The sequence below is a fragment of the Astatotilapia calliptera genome, chromosome 15 (genome assembly GCF_964374335.1).
Source record: "Astatotilapia calliptera chromosome 15, fAstCal68.1, whole genome shotgun sequence".
NCBI lineage: Eukaryota > Metazoa > Chordata > Actinopteri > Cichliformes > Cichlidae > Astatotilapia > Astatotilapia calliptera.
In genome coordinates, this window is record NC_137436.1 from 19,614,883 (window position 1) to 19,636,993 (window position 22,111).

General features: G+C 41.0%; 1 protein-coding gene across 2 annotated transcripts in view; it reads left to right on the top strand.

The window, feature by feature from the left end:
- The window catches only part of LOC113037346 (exostosin-1), a 342,532-nt gene that overhangs the window by 268,348 nt on the left and 52,073 nt on the right, over window positions 1-22,111 (top strand). For both annotated transcript variants that reach the window (XM_026194325.2, XM_026194326.2), the window contains 2 exons: window positions 9,239-9,332; window positions 16,956-17,063. In XM_026194325.2, the coding sequence (XP_026050110.2) occupies window positions 9,239-9,332; window positions 16,956-17,063 (202 nt within the window). The remainder of the gene's footprint in view (window positions 1-9,238; window positions 9,333-16,955; window positions 17,064-22,111) is intronic.

Genomic DNA, 22,111 nt, shown 5'->3' on the forward strand with positions numbered 1-22,111 from the left:
CTCCACATCCTCTCGAGCTCTTCTCTGAGCCCTTGGTATTTCTCCAGCTTCTCGTGTTCCTTCTTCCTGATATTGCTGTCATTCAGAACCGCTACATCGATCACTACGGCCGTCTGCTTCTGTTTGTCTACCACCACTATATCCGGTTGGTTAGCCACCACCATTTTGTCCGTCTGTATCTGGAAGTCCCACAGGATCTTAGCTCGGTCATTCTCCACCACCCTTGGGGGCATCTCCCATTTTGACCTCGGGACTTCCAGGTTATACTCGGCACAGATGTTCCTGTACACTATGCCGTTCCATGTATGCCTTGCCTGCTAGCATCTTGCACCCTGCTGTTATGTGCTGGATTGTCTCTGGGGCATCTTTACACAGCCTGCACCTGGGGTCTTGCCTGGTGTGATAGACCCCAGTCTCTATGGATCTTGTGCTCAGAGCTTGTTCTTGTGCTGCCATGATTAGTGCCTCTGTGCTGTCTTTCAGTCCAGCTTTGTCCAGCCACTGGTAGGATTTCTGGATATCAGCCACCTCCTCTATCTGCCGGTGGTACATACCGTGCAGGGGCCTGTCCTTCCATGATGGTTCATCGTCTCCCTCCTCTTTCTTGGGTTTCTGCTGCCTGAGGTATTCACTGAGCACTCGGTCAGTTGGGGCCATCTTCCCAATGTATTCTTGGATGTTCCTTGTCTCATCCTGGACTGTGGTGCTGACACTCACCAGTCCCCGGCCCCCTTCCTTCCGCTTAGCGTACAGCCTCAGGGTGCTGGACTTGGGGTGAAACCCTCCATGCATGGTAAGGAGCTTATACTGTATATATATATATATATATATATAAACACACACACACACACACTGTATATGTGTATATATATATATATATATATACATATATATACATATATACATATATATATATATATATATATATATATATATATATATATTAGGGGTGCAACGATACACAAAATTCACGGTTCGGTTTGATACTTTGGTGTCACGGTTCAATATTTTTTCGATAAAAAATAAAATGTTCATGCCTTTTTAATTTGTCATTTATTAAAATTATAAATATATTTTATATTTTAACTCAAAAGTACAGTTTTTAAATTTAACCCTAACCCTTGTGCGTGTTTTTTATTTTGACAGCGAATGCGCACCTGTGGACCACTTATGTGCACCCCTGGTTATTTAGCTCGTCATATTGCAGCCACAGAAATTAAAAAAGCAGCAGGATATATATAAAGTGCATAAAGTGCAGCTTTATGGTCCATGAAACCATAAAGCTGCACTTTCTTTTAGCCTTATAGTCTGATTTGTCATAACTTTTCCGTTTTGTGGTAAGCTTTTCTTTGGCTGTCACTTCTTCACCCTGACCTGTCTTATTTGGCTCAGCAGAACTAAAATATATATCTGTCTGTGAAGGTTCTCAGTCATCCAGGTCATCGTAGTCAAATATATATCCTGCTGCTTTTACACACGCACTCACATAAGCTCAGCGATTCTCTGCGCGATCAACCTCTCACATGTTTAAGCTTGCTGCGGGAGATTTCACTTTCACACTTCACATATTTGCATAGTAAGCTAACGATTGATAAGACGATGTCAGAGGAATTGGTGCACATATTATCATCACTCACCAATCAGTGCTGTCGCTCTCTATACACAGTTCTCGCGATTGCAAAGTGAAAGCAAAAAAACAAGCGCAAATTCAAACGCGATTTCAATATGTCACATATTGACAGTGGCTCACCGATGCCAATGACATAATTACCCAGCTACATTTCCGAAAGAATGCAAAAGCATCCATCCATCCATCCATCCATCCATCCATTCGCTTCCGCTTATCCTTTTCAGGGTCGCGGGGGGCGCTGAAGCCTATCCCAGCTGTCATAGGGCGAAAGGCGGGGTACACCCTGGACAGGTCGCCAGTCTGTCGCAGGGCTAACACATAGGGACAGACAACCATTCACACTCACATTCACTCGCACATTCACACCTAGTGGCAATTTGGATTGTCCAATTAACCTATCCCCACAAGCTGCATGTCTTTGGATGGTGGGAGGAAGCCGGAGTACCCGGAGGGAACCCACGCAAACACGGGGAGAACATGCAAACTCCACACAGAAAGACCCCGGCCTGATGGTGGAATTGAACTCAGGACCTTCTTGCTGTGCGGGAACAGTGCTAACCACCGTGCCATCGTGCAAAAGCATTGACATATATTTTTCCTTCCTACAATAGCCGGACGGGCAGGGCAGAGAGAGGTTTTGGTAGCCGACTGGAAAAATCGCTAGCGTCCTAGCCCCAGGACGTCGGGCTAGTGATTTTGCGAGCCCTGTATCTGATTGAGGAATCACTCATCTTTGGAAAAGAGAGTTTATTACAGAGAAATGGCTCTTTCCAAAATAAAAGCTATACTATCCGCTTCTTCTGGGCTATATTCTCACAGCATATTAAACATATCAGGTCCCCATAAGGAGAATCCTGTGCTAACGGCTGTCTAAATGACTCGGGTAAAGTTAGTAGCATGCTTCCTTTTGTCTGCTCCCACTTGTCTTTGCACTAGGATGATGTCGGCGTAAATGTGCAGTCATATTCGTTGTGTTCCCACTAGTGCTTTCAGGTTAACCTCGTTAAAATGACCTTAACGCCACAACACGGCAAATCTCCGTTAACGACCCCTGATAGCCCCGTGCATGGGGCTAGACGGCCAACACGTTAACGAGCTAACTGCGCTAACACACTAGCTCCCATCCATGTAATTGAGCATTGCGTGGCACATCCAATATACTGTTTTACTTTAGTCCATGACGCGCTTACCTTCAGGGTCATACGTCACATGAAAACCAAAATAATTCCAAACGCCAGATCTGAATGAGGGTGGGGGAGGTTCAATTTGCCATGTTGCAAGGAGAGCTTAACTTCTGTCTGGCTAGCTTGCCCTGCACTCTTCCTTCTGACTATGCTGTCTGTGTTGAGCGCTCAGTGGATCTGCGCTCGACAGTGCAGCCTAGGCGGAGTAGTCGAACGCAGATTCACTGAGCGCTCAACACAGACAGCATCGTCAGAAGGAAAGTTGATAAAATAAATTACAAATGTTGTATTGTTCGATACATATGCGTACCGAACCGAAAGCACTGTATCGAACGGTTCAATATCGATACGAATACAGAAGGAAGAGCGCAGGGCACCTCCCCCAACCTCATTCAGATGTGGTGTTTGGAATTATTTTGGTTTTCATGTGGCGTATGACCCTGAAGGTAAGCGAGTCATGGACTAAAGTAAAACAGTATGTTGGATGTGCCACACAATGCTCAATTACATGGGTGGGAACTAGTGTGTTAGCACAGTTAGCTCGTTAACGTGTTTTGCCGTTGGCCCCATGCACGGGGCGATCGGCGGTAGCTCGTTAACGGAGATTTGCCTTGTTGTGGCGTTAAGGTCATTTCAACGAGATTAACCTGAAAGCACTAGTGGGAACACAACGAATATGACTGCACATTTACGCCGACATCATCCTAGTGCAAAGACAAAAAAAACAAGCATGCTACTAACTTTAGCCGAGTCATTTAGACAGCTGTTAGCACATGATTCTCCTTATGCTGCTGAGAATATAGCCCAGAAGAAGCGGATAGTATAGCTTTTATTTTGGAAAGAGACATTTCTCTGTAATAAACTCTCTTTTCCAAAGATGAGTGATTCCTCAATCAGATACAGGGCTTGCAATATCGCTAGCCCGACGTCCCGGAGCTAGCGATTTTTCCAGTCGGGCTATTGTAGGAAGAAAAATATATGTCAATGCTTTTGCATTCTTTCGGAAATGTAGCTGGGTAATTATGTCATTGGCATCGGTGAGCCACTGTCAATATGTGACATATTGAAGTCGCGTTTGAATTTGCGCTTGTTTTTTTGCTTTCACTTTGCAATCGTGCGAACTGTGTATAGAGAGCGACAGCACTGATCTGTGAGTGATGATAATTTGTGCACCAATTCCTCTGACATCGTCTTATTAATCGTTAGCTTACTATGCAAACATGACAAGTGAAATCTCCCGCAGCAAGCTTAAACATGTGAGAGGTTGATCGCGCAGAGAATCGCTGAGCTTATGTGAGTGAGTGTGTAAAAGCATTTCAGTTCTGCTGAGCCAAATAAGACAGGTCAGGGTGAAGAAGTGACAGCCAAAGAAAAGCTTACCACAAAACGGAAAAGTTATGACAAATCAGACTATAAGGCAAAAAGAAAGTGCAGCTTTATGGTTTCATGGACAAAAGAATTTCTGTGGCTGCAATATGACGAGCTAAATAACCAGGGCTGCACATAAGTGGTCCGCAGGTGCGCATTCGCTGTCAAAATAAAAAACACGTACAAGGGTTAGGGTTAAATTTAAAAACTGTACTTTTGAGTTAAAATATATATTTATAATTTTAATAAATGACAAATTAAGAAGGCATGAACATTTTTTTTGTATCGAAAAAATATCGAACCGTGACACCAAAGTATCGAACCGAACCGTGAATTTTGTGTATCGTTGCACCCCTAATATATATATATATATATACTGCATTTAAAGACCCTGGCACCTGAGTAGTTGTTCTAAGGAAGACATTTTCCACTGTGTGGTTCAAGTTATTCAATTCATTCTCTCCTAAATTACACAAGTGAGCAACATTTTAGCCTTGTTTGCTCTTCTGTGAACAAAGGCTGTTCATTTTCTCCTCCACGATGTTCTTGGTTGTGTCTCTCTGCTTCATAATTTATGAGTCCACACAGCAAATGATAAGCCACACATACTGAACAATTACACCTAGAGGGATGTCTGTATGAGAGAGAGTAGTAGTAGTAATTACTGGTAAAGGCATTTGCAGTTTACATATCACATCACATTTGTCATAATAAATGTTGTGAGCTTGGACTGTCTAGTTAAATACAGGCTTTTCTGCAACACGTGTAAAGCTTTTCTTTTTTCCAGTTTAAAAACATGCAGGTCAGTACATTTGTTGACACTTTTCTCTATTGACAGTGAAACCAATGGCAGTAACATGCAATGCATAGCGTGTTTGCGGAATATGATAATATCAAACCAGACAAGTCAACTGATAATCATCTCATTGAAGATTCACATCATTACACTGATTCTTGTCAATTTCAGGTTAAATTATTGTCTGCTGTCATGGATTCAGTTCTAATTTCTGGAGAATTAGATAAACCCATTACTTTTGTTGTTGATCCATCAGTCTGTATCTGTGTCTACCCTTTTATCCTCAAGCCGTGTTGGGAACCTTTTGAAATATTTTCTGAATCAGACAGTAAACAACAGACAGAGCTGTCAATTACCAACAATATTTTTGTCTGTCTTTCTGTGAGGAGAGCTCTCCAGCTGTATTGTATTTTCTGTGAAATATTTTGTTTTTTGGATTCTGGCTTGTCTTCAGATATAAAAGGGCACATTTTTCACTCTGTAAACCGTATTGATCCATCACTCCTGAAACTATTTAGTGTCTTCTACTGAGAAAACCCTTTTACTTTATAGTGAACAACACTCTTTCTTTTGTTTTTCAGCCAAAATGTTCTGAGTGATTCTATGTGGCACGTATTGATTCTTAATTCTCTCTTACTGGGTATCATCCAACTCTGACTTTGTCTTGTCTGTCTTTATGTGACTTTCCTGCCCACAAGGAGAAAGAAAATCACACAAAACCTATTTAGTATTTGAAAATTACAAGAAAAGTGGAGGGAAGGCTGATTATACACCAGAAACTGGTTGAATAAAGATAACATAAAAGACGTGAAGGAGATATTCTTGATTGCTTTTAATAATGACTGCTATATTTTAGATATCATAACAAATCATCCTCATTTGCATGTGCAACATAGTATCTTACAGTTACAGCTGCACCTCTTGCACTGCTTCACATAGGTATTTGAAAAATATTGTGACATGTATTGTAGTCGCATAACCGGTCCTTCTCATACACTCAGTGCAGATCTTTGAAAATGAACAGTGTTACCTGCACAAGAAAAAAATAATTGTTTACATTATAAATATACATAAGAGGAGCATGGAGCTTACACACGCTGTCATTCACTTACGGAAACTAGCAGTAAGGAAAAGGTAGAGCTCTATGTGCACACACAGGTGTAAGGTGAGACACCCTGCAGCCCCTTAATGCAAACACTGCGGCAGGTGGCTCAGGAGGTGTGATGACAGTTTAATCAGTTGAGAAATTGTGTTTTGAGAGGATCAGCCAGTCAGTGAGAGCGACGACAGTCTAATATCTAATAAAGACACTTCATAATCTGCACTTTCTGTGCATCCAGAGCACATTTTCTCAGTTTTCTGTTTGGTTAAAATGCACGACTGCCTCCAAAACTTTACTAGAAGACGAACCATTTTAAACAAGGTTATGAATTCAAATCGCAAAACATTTAGCTAGTCATTTTACAGCATCGGTGGCAAGGTGGTTGTCACTGTTGGCTCACAGCACGAGGGTCCAGAGTTTAATTCCATCAGTGAGTTTCCACATGTTTGTGTGGGTTCTCTCCGGCTTCCTCCCACAGTCCAAAGACGTGCCTCTTGCCCTAAGACAGCTGGGATAGGCTGTATCTCCAACTCTGGGGCTTTTATGCCAAAAGACCTCAAAAATCCTCCAATGTCCAAAATTAGGGTTCAGCTTGCATCTCAGGACAAAACAGCTTCACCTCACCAAAACAAGCCAGGTTCCCCGGACATTTCATTACCGAATTGGCCTCTGGGAAAGGCAGGCGATGATGACATCATAAAAAACAAACCAGGCTTTATTGAAAAGAGTTTACAAAAAAGTCATGTTTGGCAATGAAAGCGTGAATCAGAGGAGCTGTGTGGTGGAGCGAGATTTAATTTTAGCCAAATAATATGTCTTGTTATTCTCAAATTCCCATCTTTAGATGTGACAAGCTGACTTTGTCTTTGTTCATTTCCCTCAGTGGCAGTCAACATGACCTTGTCTTTGGGTGACAAACTGGACGTCTGACATCTTATTATGCTTGCTTCCTCTGTCACACAAATACAAACACATATACGCACACACTGCAACACACAAAAAGTGCAGTGACAGTAAGTGATATGCCAGACGCTTTCTCATCATGAAGACTTATCATACACCCACATTATGGAGGCAGACATTCCAGGCAGGTGGACATGCACATGCACACACACACCTGTCTAGTGTTGAGGTTGTGTGGACAGTTGATCCCCAGACAGATTAGACTCCAAACTGAAATCTCCTCAGGCCAGCCCTCAAATCATGCACATACACACGCACACACACACACACACACACACACACACACTGACACATACGCTGTCAGAGCTTTAAAGTCAAAGACTTTCGACTGACAAAAGTGACTTGCCAGGAAAAAAAAAAGTTGAGTAAAGTCTGAAGTCCAACTATTAGAGTTTATAGAAAACTTTTTTTTAAAGACAAATCATTTTTGATCACTGATGCGTTATCTCTAGATAACCACATTTTGGACGTTAGGCATTACTTATGCTTTTTTTTTAAATTTACAAAAAGTAATGTAGTAATTCTTGTAAATATTAGCATCATAAGTATGATAAATGTTTATTTTTAATGTTGCACGATCTTGCATTACTGTTCCTGAATTCAGTATTTTATTAGAACATATATAATACTTCATATATGTTCGATTACTTTTATTATCTGCATAGTAGATGCACCTTTTTATGTTTGCTACAGTCTTTTTATCTCACTTTCCAGTGGGAGATGGGACAAAAACTAAATAACACTATACATGGGACATGTGTTACTACTGTCTCTACTCTACACCACAGAATAGTGTCAGAGTTCACAACAACAGCTATGTCAAAGCACTTTCTAGTAAAATAAAGACCCTACAATAGTAAAATAATATTAGAAAGAGAACTCCAAAAATCCTCTGTGAGCAGGTACGTGGAGACTGTGGGGAGGAAGAAATCCCATTTTACAGAAAAGACCTAAATCAAAATCAGGTGGAGTGATGTTTCACAACACAGATCAGGTAAAAATTGTCCTGTTCGAACTATTTGACAATAATGCAAATAAAACTAGACTCCAAACGTTAATCGTGTTGAGGTTACAAATGTACTAAAACCTGAGTCTAATTATCTCTATATGAACCTTTTTCCTATGTCATCATTTTATATTAAATATTTCTGTTGTACCAGTATTATCAGCAACACACTTTTCTTAAGACTACAGAATTATGGCAAGAAAAAAGTCTCCCGCCAACGTTATGTTTAATGATTATTCATACCACCATTACTACAGTACATTCATAATACATGTTCTTCTATGACTTCAGGTTCTCAGCCAAGTCCATTATTACTGCTGAATTTTCAGGTTTCTATGTAGGAGCAATGTACAAGGACAAGCGATTGATGGTTATGATTTGATTTTTTTTCTTATTTTTTACAATTTTCTGCAGTCACACTAGCTTCAAGCTGAAATCAGCTAACCTTTGAGTGAAATCTAACTCACTCTACCCTAAGGGGACGCTAACCTGCACTAAAAGAATTTCATTAGAAAAATATTAGCACTGGCCTTCAAACGTTTTCATTGATCTCACTTGACGGACAAGATAAACTATGCTTTCAGATCAATAGTTCTCTCCAACACAGCTGACTGAAGCCTTCACTGAAAGCAACCCAGCATGGACGATTCTCTGTTCTCATATCTCGATCAGATGAAATGTGTTCAGGGCCACTATGTTTGATTTTATAACAGCTGCGGAGTGCTATTTCCAGCACATTTTATTATTTATCCACCATCCTCCATATCGTTTGATCTGAAGGAGGTACCACCCTGACTTCTACATAGACACATTTTAGGAAAGTCCTTGAAAAAAGGCTGCGGTAGTCATTTAAAAGTAAGCTGCTTTTGATTGTTCTGTGAAATTGAGGTTTGGACACTAAGGAGGAAGTGACAAAGTGCGAGCATAGATTCAGCCTGACAATCATTTTTCACTTTGGCCTTTGTTTGTTTCCACTCTATAGATCAGAAAAATGCACTGAAATGTCTTGAACAATGCACAACTTTTAGACATTTGATTATCTTTATTTATCTCTCTTTTCCTCATCTGATAATTGATTCTGAGAATATATTTAAAATATCGTTTCACATAACAAAACCATTTTTGCACATTTTTAGTCAGTTTTTGTGCCCACTTTCTAATTATTTTCTAAAAATGTGTCTTTGCATAGGTTTGACTACCAGGAGCTACTTCATAACTCTACCTTCTGCCTGGTGCCACGGGGCCGGCGTCTTGGATCTTTCCGCTTCCTGGAGGCCTTGCAGGTAAATCAGTCAATTGCGTGTGTATGGATAATGTCTTTAAATATTGTTGATTTGTCCATGTAGTTTTATACAGACTTGTATAAAATATGTCATGAGTCACACCTCCATTCACCAGACGGCTTGAGGTTTAATGCTAAGAGGTAAAAGGGTTTACAAATAGAGTGCTGCACAGCTTAGTCTAGCAATCACTTGCCAACTGGTTGGGGAATTGACATTTTTCCCTAGCCTGTATGACTGTTGCGTGGTGGCATTATTTTTTGTATCCAAACTTTAGATCATATTCTCACCTCAGAAAAAAAGATTTCAAACAGTGATGTGTGTGCAATCATTTTGTCAGGTTTAGTCTTGACCTACCACGTCGGTATTTTCTATTGAAATTTTTTACTCTCTACTCTCCACCTGAAAGAGAAATAGATAAGAAATGTTAAAATTATACACATATCTATATATATATATATATATATATATATATATGTGTGTGTGTGTGTGTGTGTGTGTGTGTGTGTGTGTGTGTGTGTGTGTGTGTGTGTGTGTTTGTATATATATATGTACACATATATGTATACATACATATATATACACACATATATATGTATGTATATATATGTATGTGTATGTATATATACATATATATAGGGTTAGGATGATGAGTTACCTAAAATTATCTAAAAATCTGTCACCAAAATAAAAACAATTCATATCCCTGTTCATGGACAAATAGTTGGTATCTTATGACTACAGGGAGTGCAGAATTCTTAGGCAAGTTGTATTTTTGAGGAATAATTTTATTATTGAACAACAACCATGTTCTCAATGAACCCAAAAAACTCATTAATATCAAAGCTGAATGTTTTTGGAAGTAGTTTTTAGTTTGTTTTTAGTTTTAGCTATTTTAGGGGGATATCTGTGTGTGCAGGTGACTATTACTGTGCATAATTATTAGGCAACTTAACAAAAAACAAATATATACCCATTTCAATTATTTATTTTTACCAGTGAAACCAATATAACATCTCCACATTCACAAATATACATTTCTGACATTCAAAAACAAAACAAAAACAAATCAGCGACCAATATAGCCACCTTTCTTTGCAAGGACACTCAAAAGCCTGCCATCCATGGATTCTGTCAGTGTTTTGATCTGTTCACCATCAACATTGCGTGCAGCAGCAACCACAGCCTCCCAGACACTGTTCAGAGAGGTGTACTGTTTTCCCTCCTTGTAAATCTCACATTTGATGATGGACCACAGGTTCTCAATGGGGTTCAGATCAGGTGAACAAGGAGGCCATGTCATTAGTTTTTCTTCTTTTATACCCTTTCTTGCCAGCCACGCTGTGGAGTACTTGGACGCGTGTGATGGAGCATTGTCCTGCATGAAAATCATGTTTTTCTTGAAGGATGCAGACTTCTTCCTGTACCACTGCTTGAAGAAGGTGTCTTCCAGAAACTGGCAGTAGGACTGGGAGTTGAGCTTGACTCCATCCTCAACCCGAAAAGGCCCCACAAGCTCATCTTTGATGATACCAGCCCAAACCAGTACTCCACCTCCACCTTGCTGGCGTCTGAGTTGGACTGGAGCTCTCTGCCCTTTACCAATCCAGCCACGGGCCCATCCATCTGGCCCATCAAGACTCACTCTCATTTCATCAGTCCATAAAACCTTAGAAAAACCAGTCTTGAGATATTTCTTGGCCCAGTCTTGACGTTTCAGCTTGTGTGTCTTGTTCAGTGGTGGTCGTCTTTCAGCCTTTCTTACCTTGGCCATGTCTCTGAGTATTGCACACCTTGTGCTTTTGGGCACTCCAGTGATGTTGCAGCTCTGAAATATGGCCAAACTGGTGGCAAGTGGCATCTTGGCAGCTGCACGCTTGACTTTTCTCAGTTCATGGGCAGTTATTTGGCGCCTTGGTTTTTCCACACACTTCTTGCGACCCTGTTGACTATTTTGAATGAAACGCTTGATTGTTCGATGATCACGCTTCAGAAGCTTTGCAATTTTGAGACTGCTGCATCCCTCTGCAAGATATCTCACTATTTTTGACTTTTCTGAGCCTGTCAAGTCCTTCTTTTGACCCATTTTGCCAAAGGAAAGGAAGTTGCCTAATAATTATGCACACCTGATATAGGGTGTTGATGTCATTAGACCACACCCCTTCTCATTACAGAGATGCACATCACCTAATATGCTTAATTGGTAGTAGGCTTTCGAGCCTATACAGCTTGGAGTAAGACAACATGCATGAAGAGGATGATGTGGACAAAATACTCATTTACCTAATAATTCTGCACTCCCTGTATTTCATGTTTCGCATGAGGGCACATTTTCTGTTGTATGAAAAAAACGAGAAAGTGGCAAAATCATATGAGATGTCTCACAAATAATATGGGAAACAAACATCTTAAAAGAAATTGGGATTTTTTTCCTTTGTTTTTTCTAGTTGTTTATACATAACATATTATGCTGTATGTTTTAATAATGGTAACTTAAACAAAAAGAAATCATGAAGAAGAAGTCCTCTTTGGATCCTGGGCTGCTGTCAGAGTCCTAAGAGAAAATATTGGATGCTTCCCAATAAAAAAGGTTTAATATCTTTAAAAAAAAAGAAAAAGAAAATGTGTTTGTTTTAATATTTATTGTCTAAAACACCCAGATTTTTAATTTAATTAAATAATTTTCTTCTGGTCATTTCCTTTTTCAGAGAAAATAGACCCAAGCACGCGTGCTCATCATTCTAAAGTTTTCTCAGAATTACCGGTAAAGGCTTGTCAGTCAGGCTGTAAGGCTTCAGCTCAGAAACTTGACTAATCAAACAGTTCCGTGTCCTCCTCCTACAGCACAGCGTCTTATTACTATTGGCAATCTGTCATTTCACTGACACGAAAAGCCTCTTTCTGTTGATACACCGCAGAGAAGCAAAAAAGGGACATTCACACTCATCCTCAGACCGCAGACGTTTTCATCTTGCATTAGCACGTTGTCGTAATGTTGTTTTGACATTAAGTATCTGGCTCTGCCTTGTGGTTGCCCTTGGCAGTCTTGTTTTCCTTGTTCTTCTTTGTTTATTTTATGCTTCTGATTATGCATTCTGTTGTAGACAGAATACACATTTACATGCAGACATAAATGGGCGGTGCATGCTAACCTCAGGAGTTTTTTAGAACTGTCACTCTAAAAACCTTTATGGTGTTTCTGTTTTCCTAGAACATTTTAGACGTTTGACTAGGACTAGGTTGCACAAGCCTAGACACTATAGAGGCATAAATCGATACAGCACAGTAATACAGCAAGCTAATGGCTCGGTCACACTAGTAAAAATATGGCAAGAAACTACTGTATTGTTACAAAAGATTGTATTCAATCGAGCAGCAACTTTTGGTGACCAAATGGTTGCCCAGAACCTGATGATGTTGCACATTCACAATAACTTGACAATAAGGTGATTGAAGATGTTGCCTGATAGGAGGTAATGTTTCTGCAAACAGCCACAGTCTGACTTGGACTAATTGCAGTCATGCTCAGAGAGATTGCTGAAGGTGTGCAAATAATTGCTGTCTAATTTATAAATGAAGACAGATTGCTAACATGTTGCCATCAGTCTAAAGGAGTCTTTGTCAGGAATGAACTACAGAAGACTCAACTGGCTGCCAGCTGGTTGTAATTTTATAGAACAGAAAGCGTGCTAAGCAGAAATGTAAAAAATAAATGAGAACTTTTGATAATAGGAATTTCTGTTTATGTAGGCAGCAACAAATATGTGATTTTTGACAATTTATCAGAGGTAATTCATATATTATCAGAAACAGACTTCAAATTGCCAACTTGAGTAGTTAAAAAATAAATAAAATGCAGTGTATGTTATTGCAATGATCAGCATATCGCAAAATGTAAAAAGCTACAATAATATTGTATCAGAGCTGAAAATGAATTTTATTTATGCAGTGCCAAAATATTGAAATATTGTAACAATATCATATCGTAGGCTGGCTAGAGATTCCCATTTCTATTATACAACACAGACACTAGTTGACAACCCGCTGGCAACCTCCAGTCACTAAGGAAAAATGTGCATTGCTGGGGGTTGATGGTTGTGAAGTCAGTCACAAAGAATGTACTGTGTTTAAAACCCTCAATATTTGCTTTAATTGCTGTCAGCTTCAATAGTTTGCATGAAAAATGCTGACTGTAAACACTCACTAATTAAGTTGTAACTTGAGAAACTTGAGAAAGCACAAAACAAACCAAAAACTGTTTTCCCTTAGACCAAAGGTTTGTGTGAAAACAGCACATTTCAGAGGTTCAAAAATGTTTCCTTTGAAGATGAACTTTACACAATTCCAGTTTGTGTTGAACTCTTCACTATTTCACTAATGCTTAACATATATTTTGTAAAAGTTTGCAGATTTTAAGGTATACATACATATTTTAATTGTGAGCAAAGTATTTTAAACTATAAATGTTAGTAATTAAAACACATTTATATGTCTGCTTCTAGAAGGGTGCACATAAGACAAATAAGACAAACACAACTGACTTCTCTGTTGCTGATTTCTGGTACCATACATTTCACAGTTTTTAACCAAAAGCAACGGGCAAATCAAGGCTGAATTTTACAGTATCAAAGCTAGCAGGTTTAGCTGAAAGAAGAAGTGTCTAAAAAATGTTCTCATTGCTTTTATTTAAACTTTCATTTAAATGCATCTCAATTATTTTAATGGCCTTTTCAGCATGTCCGATGTGTTTGCTAGAGGTGAGAAAATAAACCTCTGCAGTGGTTTAATAATCATCAAAATTCAGAGGACAGTAGAGGAGAGGACGGACAAAGAGAGAGACATGTAAGAGGATGACAGTGGGGAAAAAAGACAAGATGAGAAAAGAGAACGTCATCTCACAAAGCCAGACTAATCAAAGCAGTGAGAATTTGCATCGACGGGTCACCCGTAATGCACTCGGCATTTTGTGAATCTCCTTTAATCTCTCGGTTTCACTTGATTGAGAATCCAGTCAAACTTGAACTTTAAATGAAAATACCAAACATACTGAAATTTGTTCGTTCGCTACTTAACAACCACACATGAAGAATTCATTTGCAAAAAACACATTTGTTCATTTTTGGAAATTTTCATCAGTGAAACTGCAGTTGGCCTTTTTGATTTAGTAAAAATAACTCACCAACATAGAGGTAACTTACCAAATTACAAAATGTTTCTATTCAAAAGTGTTCCATTTAAAGTCATGAGAAATTTTTTTTATTTCTTCTAAGTGAAATGAAACAGTTCTAAAAACTGCAATATAAAATTAAAGCTGTACTGTCACTAGTCGGTGTCCTATAGTACTAGACACAGCAACCTCAGTCTTTGACAGAGTGGGAGGAATCAGCCTGCGGTCCCATCTCTAAGTATATTGTTTGGTTGTGATGCCCTCTTTGTTGTACACTAGTGAAAGAAATGGCTGAACTTACTTGAAGAACTTGATATGAGCGATCTCAGAAGGTTTCTGTCCATTAAAAAACAAGAAAAAAGTTCCTGGTACACCAGAGAAGGAATATATTCAAGCAGTGTGCTTAAGTGCTGCATGTCAGATGTGCATAGATGACAAGCATTTGCTAAAGAAATTATTTGAGAGAAGACAAGCACTCCCGTGGTGGACAAGACAAGCACATTAAAGAGACACTAAATTCCTCCTTTGCTGCTGTGATTTCCAGGAATCATAGAGCTACAGCATGATTCCTGGAAGGATGTCACACGGGACAGCTCCGCTGAGTGTACATTGATCAACTCTGGCATGGTCGTCTACAGAGTGAATCATGTGGAGGGGCAACAGTTGGCCTGAGCAGCCGCTCTTTGCACACACATCATGTATTGGCAAGCACGATTTTGGACTAGGAGAGGAAGCTGTAGTACCTCGAGAAAAACCTACACAGGCACAGACACCAAACAAAAAGATTAAGATCAGGAACCTTCTTGCTGTTAGGCAACAGTGCTAAACATCGCCTTATACCTGACTACTTTTCGAGGAATTTGTTTTTAGCTTGTTAAGCCCCTTAACAAGCAAAAACATGCTTAAAGCGTTAAAACAGGCAGCTAAGCAGGTTTGGTCTAAACGTAACAGACAACTTAGCAAAGAACTCGTTTTAAATTGTATCGTTAGGCCTTTTTATACTAGCAAGAAAAAGAAAATAAAAACAGAAAAGATCTGATGCAGGACCCGAGAGATGCATCCAGCCCTTCAGTTGGTCCATCTACTCTACATATCAGTGACAAAAAGTATTCAGAGTAATTGAAATGTGAAATTTGTGGTTCAAATCATCAGGGAGCAGGTAAAGCAGTGTCTACAGCTATCTATAAAATGTGCTGGAGGCTCTGCATTTCAGCCACTGGTGTTGGGGATCATGCTAAAATTAATGAAATTATGATGACAAAAAAGTATGTCTGGAAACAGTGATCCCAAGCATACCTGAATAGGAAAACGCACAATACCATGTATTTTCAGTCATGGATCGGCGTCTAAAGAGCCTAGACCTGCTTTCTAGAACTGCTTTCTAACATGTGAAGCAAAGTTGTTCAAGCTGTTATAATAATCTTAGCAGATAATATAATAAAACAACACCACAAGCCTTTAAATGATGCATAAAATATGTGAAATGAAACAAATTAGCCAGAAAATAGAGTATCTTCCATTTAAACACAGTTTAATAGTGCAGAGGAGTGCACAATCAACTCTCATCGATTAAACACGAACGATGAACCGTTTTGAGAATGACTAACTGCTCCAGCGAACGTCATGGGAGGTCCTTCGTTTCATCTAGTTGTAAAATTTATTTTCTTTCTGCTGAAGTTGTATAATTTTACAACTTCCACAATTTTGAACAACTGTTACAAAGCAATTTCCCTTTGGGGATTAATAAAGTTATTCTTATTCATAAAATGAATTTAGAGCAACGCACAGAGCTCCTGTGGGAAATGAAATCAGCTCCCTATGAATCAAGTCACACAAATGAACCCTCTAAATATTGAGGCATACAGCAAAAATAAATAAATACAGTTTATTTTGTCCTTAATCTTTTTGGCAACTCCATTTGTTTCTGAAAGACTTATTTGGAACCTGTTGAAAGTGTCTCATTAAAGGGAAGCTACCGAAGAAGATAAATGCCTTACAAAAAAAAGACCAAAAGCTGATCCATCCCAGTGCTCTACTTTAAAATTCTGCTTATACTTTATGCATCACTGTGATTTTTCTCCTTCACTTTATCTACTAAATCTTGTAAACAGTTTCAAGTTAATGTTTTCTTTAGCCTTTATTTAACCTATTTCTTATAGGGAGGACAGCCCTGCTGAGGTGAACAACTGGACAAGTTCACAATCACACCCAAAAACTTTAATGTGAATTAATGTTACACCCCCTGTTTGCTCAGCTGATATCTTTCTACAAATCCAATTTGCAAATGTGTGTGAGAGTGTGTTATTTAAGCTACGCTAGGAGTCCCATGGTTGCCCACAAAGTTAACAACAGTAAATTTCTGACGTATTTTCCACTTCAGCTCAAAATAGAATGGCCTCTGCTTGTAGTGCCTCTTTCTTCATGTTTGTTTTTAATTTTTCATTTGTATTTCCTCACAGGCTGCATGTATTCCAGTTATTCTAAGTAATGGCTGGGAGCTTCCCTTCTCTGAAGTAATTGACTGGAGGAAAGCCGCCATCATTGGCGATGAGAGGCTGCTATTACAGGTACTGTAAAACACTGGAAAATTAAATGATGGGGAAATGAAATTAGATCTTCAGCAGATGTATGAGTTTTCCAGCAATAGTATGAACAGATGCAGAAGAAAAGAATTATACATATTATATATATATATAATTTTTTTTACATATAAATATGTAAATGGCTCAAAGTTAGCAAAGGCCACCACCATGTAACCTGGATAAAGAGGACAAACTTTCCTTGCACTTTACACCAACAAAAGATAAACGGTGCCCTTTCAGCACCGGCTAATTCAGTGTCTGGATGGTGAAATGCCACCATCTTCCCAGTTATAATTGTCCTCTCTGGCTTAGAATCCCCATGGGAACCCATAAGAATCCAGCTGGGGCTGATTCAAACTTCAAGCACAATGCATAGATCAGAAATGCGTGGAAACAGATTTGTGGCCCTGAAGCATGAATAGGCTAACTTTGCCAAACAAAGCTGCCATATGAGTTTAATCAGCTTGATTTCAGTTTAGGCACTTTTATGCAAATCATGTATTCAGTTTGAGAAGCCTGGAAGAAACTGACAAAATGTGTAATATTTCCTCAACACACTCCTGCCTCTCTGAAAGGCTTACCTGCAAGTGGGCACGCAGTCATGTCAAAAACTAAATAGATCCTAAGTATGCACTTAATATTCCTCAAAGATCAAGTGTTTGTTTGTGATACTGTTTATCAAATAGCCTTTTTAATGACTTGCTATCTGTGGCTTGTAGAATAGATTTTAGGATTTTATTGCTTATTTTAAAGCCTTAAACTGACTTATTCTTGCCTGCATCTGCAGCCTCCTACAATCCCATACCAGTGGCCTACTAATGTGTATTCATTAAGAACTTGTTAGCAAAGGTAACCTGCTATTGCTTCCTGCTCCGACAGCTGTGGAAGGTCCTGCCTCTGAGGGGCCTCTGATTTATCCCTTCTTTACACTAAACTTCATGGAAAAAGCTTTTTTCTCATTGAGTATATTTTCTCTAAATTATTTCAAATGGCTATCATTTCGCTCACAATTCACAGGCATGGATGACATAAAGTATAAAGCGAAATGCTGTAATTTTAAATGAATTTAATTTGACTGTGAGCTTTTGAATATAAAACCAAAGCTCTATCCATTTTCCTAGTAACTAATCCAATTAGGTTCACACAGAGGCTGGAGCCGGTAAATGTGGCAACACCCTGAACACATTGTGCTTTTTACACCTACAGCTCATTTAGGATCTGCAGTTGACCTGCTGTAAGTATGCCAACATATACTGTGGACTGTGGAAGAAAGCCATCAAAAACCAAGAGAAGCGCAAGGAGAATGTGCAAGCTCCACACAGGACTGATCAGCCAGTTTAAACCCCAAAACGTCTTGCTATGAGATCTCAGTGCTAACCACTGTGCCATCATGCCGCCTCCATGATAGTGCAGTGAATCATTTTTGCTTCAGAGACTTTTTCCAGAGAAGTCCAAATAGAAATATAATGTGGAAATATAGCATCTGGCACTTGGTGTCTGTGTAATCAAATGGTGATTGTTAGGTTATGGATGAGAAAAAGTGTTGATAAAAGTGTGACCTGTCAGCACATCATCGATATGTACCAAATTTAAAAATCTCATTGCAATCATGTGGCTTTTTTAAAATCATATGCTTTATGACAGCAGTGACATGCACAGACACTCACACCTACGCTCTGAACTATTTTTATCTAAAATAGATGATTCGACAATTGGATCACCTTCTGTTCTCTTTCATTACAGCGGTGGGTAGAGCTTGTGATATTTACTTACTGTAATAACTCTGTGTTACCATGTGTTGCCTCAGTGACCTGTACCACTACCTGGACAGCAAGTCCAGAAGTAAGCATGTGTAGGCTTTTTGCTTTTAATTAGTGTGTTTGTGGTTTTTCTATGTGAAACACACAATAGCAGACAGGCCATCTTAAAAAAACGTGGCTTTTAGATAAAACATACCAGGCTTTTTTCCTTATTAAGCATTACTGAGACTCACAATAGTGCACTAATCTTGTCAGAGGTTTTGTTATTTGGTTTATTTGCTTAAAATAAAACCATCATGCAAAGGCGTGCTAATTGTTGGTTAAGATAATGTGTGAAGTGAGAGATTTGTTTTGACATAGCCTCCGACACTGAGGGTGTTCACATTCATTACTGATCCAAACAAAGCAAACATTTTTCGATTAATTTCCCTTGCTTTAATGCAGACATGTGAGGAAATGACAGGGGCAGGTATAAACACAGCTAATTTCCAAGGCTTTCAGGATAATAGATGAAATGCATGAGTGATGAACCACAGTGGCATATAAAGGGACTGTCACATACATGTCACTTCAGAACAAGCATCATGCAACCTGAGGCACATTTTAACATTTCAAACTGGGGAAGGTTGGGTTGTTTCTCTTCATTGTTCACCAAATCGGTGGTTCTTGTTGTTTTGCTGCCACGCTAAGCACAGAATCAAAGGTAGGAAGGGAAGAGACTGAATCAGTGACCATAAGACATACATAAGACATTTAATACTTGGATGCAGTAAGTGCCTTCCCAAAGTGTTTTCTTCATTTGTACTGCCTCCACCATGTTTGACAAATGATGTTTGCTTCAGATCCTGAGCCGTTCCTCTCATTTTTCATATTTTTCTCTTCTCATGATTCTGATACAAGTAAACCTTGGTTTCATCTATCTAATGATTATTTATTTATTTGTTGGTAAATCTAATGTGGTCCTTTTCAATTCTTGTTATCAGATTTTTGCACTTTGTTGTAAACCATCTCTTTACAAGGCATCTCTTGTTTGTAGACCTTTACAATTATCAACCTTTTTTCTTTCAAACTATTCTGTCATCTTGCACTTTAGTTGTTTTCTGTGAGCTTGCGGGCCTTTTGGTGTCGCTGAGCTTCACTGCATTCATTCTTCTTAAGAATGTCATAGATGGTCGACTGAACCAATCTTGTGCAGGCCGGACCGGACGTGCAGGACGAGCAGGCCGGACAGGACGTGCAGGACGAGCAGGCCGGGCAGGACGTGCAGGCCGGACAGGACGTGCAGGAGCAGACGAAGCTGAACACTCGGAGGCCGGACCAGGCGGAGCTGCAGAGGCTGAGGCCGGACCAGGCGGAGCTGCAGAGGCTGAGGCCGGACCAGACGAAGCACAGGCCGGAGCCGCAGCAGACGAAGCACAGGCCGGAGCCGCAGCAGACGAAGCACAGGCCGGAGCCGCAGCAGACGAAGCACAGGCCGGAGCCGCAGCAGACGAAGCACAGGCCGGAGCCGGACCAGGCGAAGCAGAAGCACAGGCCGGAACTGGACCAGGCGAAGCAGAAGCACAGGCTCAAGCTGGACCAGGCGAAGCAGAAGCACAGGCTGAAGCTGGACCAGGCGAAGCAGAAGCACAGGCTGAAGCTGGGCCAGGCGAAGCACAGGCTGAAGCTGGGCCAGGCAAAGCACAGGCTGAAGCTGGGCCAGGCGAAGCACAGGCTGAAGCTGGAACAGGCGTAGCAGAAGCAGAAGGTGGCTGGACGAGCTCCTCGGGCCCGCCAGCAGACGTGGCATGAGGCTGGAGGGGTTCTCCTGAACCCCCAGCAGACGTGGCATGAGGCTGGACGGGCACCTCGGGCCCTCCAGCAGACGAAACTTGAAGCCGGCTGGGTTCAACTGAACCTCCAGCAGACGAAGCACGAAGCTGGCTGGATTCTTCTGAAACTCCAGCAGACGAAGCACGTAGCTGGCTGGATTCTCCTGAACCTCCAGCAAACGAAGCATGAAGCTGGCTGGAGTCTTCTGAACCTCCAGCAGACGAAGCATGAAGCTGGCTGGGTTCTTCTGAAACTCCAGCAGACGAAGCATGTAGCTGGCTGGATTCTCCTGAACCTCCAGCAAACGAAGCATGAAGCTGGCTGGAGTCTTCTGAACCTCCAGCAGACGAAGCATGAAGCTGGCTGGAGTCTTCTGAACCTCCAGCAGACGAAACATGAGGCTGGCTGGGTTCTCCTGAACCTCCAGCAGACGAAACATGAGGCTGGCTGGGTTCTCCTGAACCTCCAGCAGACGAAACATGAGGCTGGCTGGGTTCTCCTGAACCTCCAGCAGACGAAACATGAAGCTGGCTGGGTTCTCCTGAACCTCCAGCAAACGAAACATGAGGCCGGACGGGCTCCCCGGGCCCTCCGACTGACACTGAAATTGGCTGCACCAGCTGTACCTCCGTCTCCAAACCGGCCTGGATAGCAGTCCCACAGCAGCTTAGCTGAGCCTGATGGCTAGCTTTTCCAGGGCAAACAGTCTCTGTATAGCCGGGCTCATTAACCGGAAAAGTAGTGTCAGTTTCCATAACCTCCGGAGAAAAAACATGAGGTGCCAAGATATAGTCACTCACTTGTGTTTGTGTAATGGAGCGTCGGCGGCGCGCACGCCGCTTTTTCTTAGGAGTGGAAGACGGCGGTGAAATAGGTGGAAGTCCCTGGTAACTCCGAGGACCCCGAGAGCCAGTCGAGTTCCCCGGAAAGAGTGCTCGTGCTCCGGAATGAGCCACGGCTTCCACCGGAGCTCCTCCTCCAAGAGAGCGCAGAATATAGACTGGCGCTCGTCGTCGTCCAAGTCTATGGTGTCCGGCGCTTCCTCGCGCTGAACTGTGACAGGAGTATGGCGAAACTGTGATGAGGGCGTGGAAACTGGTGAGCTGAGAGGTGGTGACGCTGCGGCGAATCTCAGCGAACCGACACGAACACACTCAGGTTCCGGAGGCAGCAATGGAGATGACTGATTGTGGGGTTGTTGTGACTGGTGGGTGCTGGAAGCCTTTTCCTGACTCGACAATCCCTGGGCCTGCAGCATCTCCTTTATCTTTGTAAAGGCATCAAGTATGGCAGGTGAGTCCGGGAGCTGGAGAAGGCGGGGATCCCTCTCCATGATAGCTTCAGCAACGCTAATCATTACCTGCTTGCTCTTTAAATCGGGCGCTGTAAGGATGCGGTCGAGGATCACTTGGATCCGAGCAGTCTCCTCCAGACACTCGGTGAGAGCAGCATCCGCTGGGT